General features: G+C 32.7%; 1 protein-coding gene across 1 annotated transcript in view; it reads left to right on the forward strand.

Moving 5' to 3' along the window:
• Window positions 1-1,449, forward strand: part of LOC128156142 (uncharacterized) — a 68,323-nt gene extending 66,874 nt beyond the window's left edge. The window contains exon 16 of the mRNA XM_052818173.1: window positions 391-1,449. Coding sequence (XP_052674133.1) covers window positions 391-1,436 — 1,046 coding nt within the window. The 3' untranslated portion in view covers window positions 1,437-1,449. The remainder of the gene's footprint in view (window positions 1-390) is intronic.
• The last annotated feature ends 6,731 nt before the right edge of the window (window positions 1,450-8,180 follow it).

The following is an 8,180-nucleotide window of genomic DNA, read 5'->3' on the forward strand; positions in this document are numbered from 1 at the left end:
GGTGTTTGTTGCTCAGGTGGGCGATGTGGCCTATGGGCTTCTTGTATAATCTGCTTTGAAGTACAGGAAATTACTATTTCCTATATGTTTCTAATAAATGTACCTGTATATTGAGATGATCCCTAAGAAGAACATGATGGTAGATTTTCTAGAAATTTCGTAAATATATTAGAGTTGGTGTAAATTACATATGGTAAAAAATTTAAATACATGAGTTTTTACGAAAAAAATAAAAAACAAATATGGTAGGCCTCCTTAAGAACCCTTTTCATGGGTACTGGTTGAGTTTTATTTCAGTTTAGTTAACAGTGTTTACATTATGATCAATAGATAGGAAAAAAATCGAGAACTGCTGGTATGCAACTCTTTATATTATTTTTTATTTAATAGGTGGAACGGCTGATTTCAGTGTTGTTGAGATTACAGAAAAGCATACATTGAAACATCTTCATTATGCCAGTGGAGGAGAGTGGGGAGGGAAGAATGTCAACAAAGAAATTTTTGATATATTTGAGAGTATCTTTGGTGCAAAAGTCATGAAAAAATTCAGTGACATGAAAGCAGAAATTTTACAGATGGAAAATGACATTGAATTGAAAAAGAGAGATATGAAGACAGAGGACAAATTATCGTTCAGCTTATTACCAAGTTTATCATCTTTATGCCGAGATGTTTATAATGAAAACTTCAAAGATATGATAGAAAAATCAGGGTACAAAAATGTCGTATATAAAACAGGAAAAATAATTTTTGATGCATCTCTTGTAAAACGTATCTTTGGGACCGTTGTTAGTAAGATAGCAGGTCACATGAAATCAGTTCTAGCACAGCAACCCAAAGCAAATGATATAAAAACAATAATCCTTGTTGGAGGTTTTGCAAAAAGTGACTTTGTTTATGAATATATAAAAAAGGAATTTTCTGATAAAGAAGTCATTGTTCCTATTGATCCAGATCTTGCTGTATTAAAAGGGGCTGTAAAGTTTGGACATTTGGATGGGATAATTGAAATGCGAGTGTGTAATTATACCTATGGTGTAGAGACTAACAGGTATCGTTTGGCCTCAGATCCACCGGATAAAATCAAATATATAGGGGATAAACACCAATGCACACAGGTGTTTGAAAAACTGATTACCATTGGGGACAAAGTTTTGGTCAAGGATAAAGTTGTGAGAAAGTTTAATGCATCCACTGCGGATATGACAAAAATGAAGATCAACATTTATAGGTCCAAAGAGAAAAGTCCACTGTTTGTTACAGATGAGGGGTGTGAACTATTTGCTACAATGACAGTACAGATGCCAGACACCGAAGGAGGGATAGAAAGGGCGGTAACAATCTCCATAGAATTTGGAAAAACTGAAATCTTTTTTTCAGGAAAAGATGAGAGTACTGGTGCAGAAATTAAGGTAACCATGGAAATGATTTGGTGAATCTGCATATTGTCATGATTCTGTGTGTATTGTGTGAGGTTGAAAGTTTATGGATATTGCTTGTCTTTGCCATTTTATTACTTTTGTTAAGTATAAATTAATCAGCTTTACTTGATATATTGAAGATGATATTCATGCAGTTTTTTGTCCCCCGCCGCAACACGGAGCGGGGACATAAAAATGCTGGGCGTGGGTCCGTGCGTCCATGTTTCCGTCCGTCACACTTTTTTGTAAGCGCTCTCATGCCTACAAAATTTGACGGATTTTCATGAAATTTATACCAAATGTTTATACCACTAATACCTTGGTCAAGTTCCTAAATCAGCCGTGGTCGATACTAGTATACTGCTTGACCGGCGGGGGACCCAGGAATTCTATTCTTGTTTAAAATTTGTTCTTGATGAGCAAAATGTTATAAATTTATTTTTGATTTGGGACAGCTTACACTTGAATTGTAAGAAATTTTTAAAAAAATTTTTTATCATTGTAACAGAATTATATGATGTTAAATGAAATATTATGAATTTGTTTAGAGTAAATGGTTTATTTTCTCAATGATGCGTAGCTGGATGCTGTCATTATGTCTATAATTATATTTATGGCTCCTCGAGGAGGAGATAAAATAAATTATATTCAAGAAAACTGTAATATCAATGCCTTTGAAATTTTAAACATAATGTTTTATTTCAGTATGTGTGAAACTTGCTGAATTAATATATTTGAAATAAGTTTTTCTTTGGACATGACAAATATGTTTTGCAATCTAGTGCTGGTTTTTATTACAGATGCATAAATTATTGTATAGTGGGAATATTAGCTTACAATATGTTTGAATTGATTGATGACTACTTTATGTATTACAATAGAAATATATGCATATCTGTCTGTAGAAAACATGGTATCAATCATACCTTATAGCATGTAACCTATAAAAATAGAAACATCCCCTTTAGAGGAAGGAATGTAGTAGCTGAGGCTACCATATATGGACCAGCAAAACTGGCCAGGAAACTCAGTTGTAGAGCTCCTAAATTAAACAGGGGTCCTGGGTTTGATTCCCTGTCCAGTCACTTACTTTGCCTCTTCTTTTACAGTTGTGTTTACATTAACAGTCGAAACTCTTTCTCAATGTATTTTGTTTATTATTTCCTTTATGTTTTATGATGCACAGGTATATATGTTTGTTTCAATATGCTGTCAAATATAAATTGTATATTCAAGTTTTTACATTTGCAATGATTTTTCAATGGATTTGATGTTATAATGATTTATGGTGGAATGCCACACAAAAATTTTATTTTATGGATGTTCAAGTATCATTTATGAAACATGATTTTGTTGATTGAAGAAGGATATATACAAGATATTAACTCCTACTCCCTTGGGGAAAGAGATAAATCATTGAAATTTCACCAGAAAGTAAACCAATATACTCTTTATTTACTTGAAAATTTTGAAGTTAATGACTTCATTTGTTCTTTCCTGGTAAGCTAACAAACTTGCCTACATCAATTGACCCAGAGCAACCACAAATTCATTGCAACGTCATTTTAATGTTTCTTCTTGCTCCTATATTTTAAACACCTTACATTTGAACGGAAAACATGAAGTATTCTTCATTTTTCATCTTTTCTTTTTATTTCAAAATTGAAATGGTGACACATTCTCTCCATTCTTGATTTTTATGAAATTCGCAAAAAATCAAGTTATTTTTTCCCAAAAGTCAACTTACTGTGAAATGTTAAATTCATTCTGTACACCAGTATATCTTACAAAAGTTGAAATCAGTTTGTGTGTAAAAAGTACTTGATATTTTGTCCCTTTGTTTTAATTCTTTTAAACAATCAGTAAATACATGTAAACCCGATTTACTATTTAAGCTTTATACCCCTTTCCATTGTATAATTATTGTTCAAGCAATTTCTTGGCTAGAAAAGGTTTCTTCCCAGATTCCCACAAATTTGATGTATTTTTGCTGCGCCACCATGACGTCAAAATTTAAAAAATCATTTCAGTCAGATTTCTATTGCTTGGTACATTTTTTGTACTATTTCTGAATTTTAAATCGAACACTAGTGAAACTTGCACAGAAGTTAGTAACAATAAATAGCAAAATGATTTTTATTTAATATCAAGAATTGTAGGTCTATCGATCAACACTTAAAACGCAGATGATTAAGTTATTCAAGCTCCAAGTTTGGGCCTGCATCAGATACCCCGGCCACCAACTTGTTTATGTACTGTTGTAAACAAATTATCTGTTATTTTGTAATACTACTTTGCTCTATTAATTGTTTAGGTTTCCTCAATGTTTATGCCAATTTTCACTAAAATTCGTTACTTAGAAAGGGAAATATCTGTGTTGTCTCAATAATTTCTGAACAAGCCACATATTCTTAATTGTTTAATTTTTGTTTTAATGAGAAAGTGGAAAATCTGTTTCGGCTGCAAGTAACACTCTATAGAGATACAAGATTAACAATTTTGATACAATACGATATTGTTTATATGGTTCAATATCTTGGGAATCATGTAATAGGAATTGCATGCATATTTTATATACCAACAAACACATCCATCAAGCAAGTTTGAGATAGGGCCAGGTTTTCATAGCATCTTTGATAAAAGAGATCAGGCTCTGTGTTTCAAGCTAACCTTATGTTTCAAATCCAAAGTTACATGAACCATGAAAATGAGCTCAGGCTCTGTGTTTCAAGCTAACCTTATGTTTCAAATCCAAAGTTACATGAACCATGAAAAATAGTCAGGACAGCATTTTTTACAAACATTCAAACCGGCTTTGAACTACAGTACTTCAAAAACTTATATCGCCTCCAGCATCAGTATAATCAAGATCAAGATAAAATATACCTTGAAATCATATTTTTATCATTGGTTTTATCATTCTCTAAAATTTGAAAACATTTTTAAGGATAGCTGGTTCATGAAATGATTTGGTTCAATAAATTTGCTGATATCTGCTAAATATTCAAACCATAAAAAACCTTTTTTATCAATACAATGTTATATATATGTATTTATATCTATATAGATTGGTTAATCAGTTCAAATTTTCCACTACTGTCTTTTGTGTTAGATTTTACTACCTGGTATATACTTTTGTTTATTCTTTAAAGTATTCAATGTATAACAAAGGGATATTGAACAATTTTGAATCATTTTCAACTAGTTAAATATATATTGCTAGATAACTATGAAAGTGAAAAGAATCAAATTCACATGACAGACAACATATAAAGGGCTGGTCATTTTAATTGCACCTTAAGATTTTTTAAAGAGTTATCTCCCCTTGATAAAAATAATTTCGCCAAAATATCTGCGGTAAATGTTTAATTTTATTTCATACATGTATTTTAATAAAGAGGCAGTTTATGCAGGTATTAACCAAAAGAGTTTTACTAATCATCAGTTACCTCTTACAATATCTTGATAAAACATATGTTTCCCATAGATTTCAATGCAAAATTCAAGGTGTAATTAGTAGGATCATTATCAACATTTTGAAAATTCCTTTGGTGGAGTATTTTATTTTGAAAACACCTTCAAAATGATATCATGGTTAAGATTATCGCACCATTCATTTATTAGGTACAAAATGTGGTTGTTATACATCGAATACCTGAAGTTCCAAAGTTCCAGGAATGGATCAAGGATATTTTTACAAATAAGTCCTCATTTTCCTCCTTCCCCTTCCCCTTCAAAAGCAGAAAGATTTTAAAAAAAACCAATTTAACCATTCCCAAAGGCAAAATCTTCTTATTGTTTTTGTGTGTGTTTTGTTTTTGATTTTTTGGGGGGGGGGATGAGGGAGGGAGGGAGAGGATTTACAGCCTTTATTTTCATGAATTAATCACTAATTAATGGGTCCATGTCTTTGCAAAGGGGCAGGAGAACTGTTTATTTCTCATGATTTTAAATTTTACTATGTAAACTTATTACATGTAACCATGAGTCTGGAAATACACCCCCCCCTCTCAAATCCAGTGAATGGCATAGGATTTCTATTAAAATATCTCCTGGTAACATTGTGTAGATATATAATAACATTGTTTTAATTTATATTTTAACAAAATACTGTAAATTCCTAGTTAAAGGCGAGGAATTAATATCCGCGAAAAATCGCTAGAAGCCCGTCTCGCGAATTTTAAAATCTCGCTTTTAATTTTCAATCATATGTAAACTACATGAAACTATGCTAAAATTTCGATATTCACGATTTTATGTTCTCGCGATTTGATAGAAAATCGTTGAATTGCGGAATTAAGTACTCGCGTAAAATAAGGAATTTACAGTACTTTTATTTCATAATGATTAACATATACATTTTTGTATATAAAATAACTCTTTTAAGATTGTTTTTGTTTGTATTAAAGGTTTTAATTGCTTCCTTTTATATATATATATTTTTGCACTTTCCAAAATCATTGGAGAGAGAGAGAGAGAAAGAGAGGATTTAATCATTTTTATTTGGTATTTTTTCTAGCAGTATAGTGGTAAATAAAACATGTTACTCATAAAACTCTTGTATTGTTTTGTTTGATTTCTTATAATTTCTTCTTTAAATTCCTGGATTTTTAGCTCACCGAGACGAAGTCAAGGAGAGCTTATGCTATACCCTCGGCGTCGGCGTCCGGACCTGGTTAAAGTTTTTGTTGCAGGTCCTGTATCTAAGCTATTACTTGTCCTATCTTCACCAAACTTGCATGGATGATGCATCTGGACCTACTTATGGACTTGAAAGACTTGGATGCTGAATCTGGGTCCTAAATTTCAGATGCTGGAGGAGGTTAAGGTTGTTGGACCAGGTTAAAGTTTTTGTTGCAGGTGCCCTTTGATAGCAATATCTTAGTTACTGCTGGTCCGTACTTCACCAAACTTGCATGGATGGTGTGTCTTATGATACTGATGCACCAGACAGGCTTAGGTGCTGAATCTGAGCTATAGGTTTCGGATGCTGGAGGAGGTTAAGGTTTTTGGAGCAGGTTAAAGTTTTTGTTGCAGGTGCCCATTGATAGCAATATCTAAGTTACTACTGGTCCTAACTTAACCGAACTTGTATGGATGATGTGTCTTATGATACTGATGCACCTGACAAGCTTGAATGCTGAATCTGAGCAATAGGTTTTGGATGCTGGAAGAGGTTAAGGTTTTTAGAGCTGGTTAAAGTTTTTGTTGCAGGTGTCCTCTGATGATTATATCTTAGTTGCTACTGGTCCTAACTTCACCAAACTTGTATGGATGGTGCGTATTATGATACTGATGCACCTGACAAGCTTGAATGCTGAATCTGAGCAATAGGTTTCGGATGCTGGAGGAGGTTAAGGTTTTAAGAGCTGGTTAAATAAAGTTTTTGAAACAGGTGCCCTCTGATGATGATATCTTAGTTATTACTTGTCCTTACTTCACCAGACTTCAATGGATGGTGTGTCTTATGATACTGATGCACCTGACAGGCTTGAATGCTGAGTCTGAGCCATAGGTTTATGATGCTGGATAAAGTTAAGTTTTTTGGAACAGGTCACATTTTTAATAGATGATAGTACTACGGTTGTAAATTATAGTTTACGAATGATAATATAAATTTGTCTGTAAATAACGTTAACGATAGATTTTTCTGATGAATATAGATTCACATCTGTAAACTATAATTTACATTCGTTAACTATAATTAAGAGTTGTCATTGTTTCACACGTGTGAAACTATATTTATCAGATATACTATGTTTTGCAATCGAAATGGTTGTTTTTCAGTGTTAATTACAGTTTTAAACTTCTGAAGCATTGATCGCGGTAACTAGGTTTACAGATGTAAAACATAGTCGTTAAATATAGTTCTCTGTCCGTAAACTATAGTGTGCAACCGTTAAACCTAGTTTATTGACTGTGAAACTATGATTAGCTCATTTTTGTGAATTTGGCGTGCCATACAAATCGGTGGGAATCTCGAAAGTAGGACATGCAATCGCTTAATCAAAACTATATACACTGTAAAGGTATAAGAATGTCATTTTATCGGATTATTATTCAATGTTTAACCAGAATTTAACTTTTTACACTTACACAGAACTAATGTCAACAGTTCTAAAATATATGTACCCAATGGCTGGAAGAGACGTTTCACAGAAAGTTGTAGGTAAAAGTAACATGATTTAAAAAACTGTCCAAAACTAAGGAGCAGGGAAACGCGTTAAAATGACGTTGCGGAGAGTTTTGGGTTGTCCCGAGACACTGGACTTCAGTAAATTTGTCAGCTTACCAGGAATGATCGAACTGGATTTTTTTTTACATTATTAAACGGTATTCTGGTATTTTATTATTGTTGATAAAAGGGGTTTATCTTTTTCTCCAAGGGAGTAAGAGTAAATGTCCCAATAATTTCCGAACGTCCCTTGTATATAGCACGTGCATTTTGATATTTTAAGGTAAAGATCTAGTATATGAAAGGTGCCTACAGGTTTATGAAATTTAAGATATAAATTCTTTCAATGATGCTTCATAAAAATATCTTTCTTTCATAGGGTGTACCGGGGCTTAAATTTTTGGTAAACACATTGTGTACTCTTTCAAAATATGGTAGAATATGGTAGAATAATACACAAAGTCCAGAGATATGACAATGTTGTTCCGAATACTGCTTAATACCACACTGAATGAAGTTTGGCATGGCTCACTCGTTTCGTCCTGCATGGATTAGTGAATAAAGACAAGTAGTGTTTGGATATA

This window comes from Crassostrea angulata, chromosome 7 (genome assembly GCF_025612915.1).
Source record: "Crassostrea angulata isolate pt1a10 chromosome 7, ASM2561291v2, whole genome shotgun sequence".
Taxonomy (NCBI): Eukaryota; Metazoa; Mollusca; class Bivalvia; order Ostreida; family Ostreidae; genus Magallana; species Magallana angulata.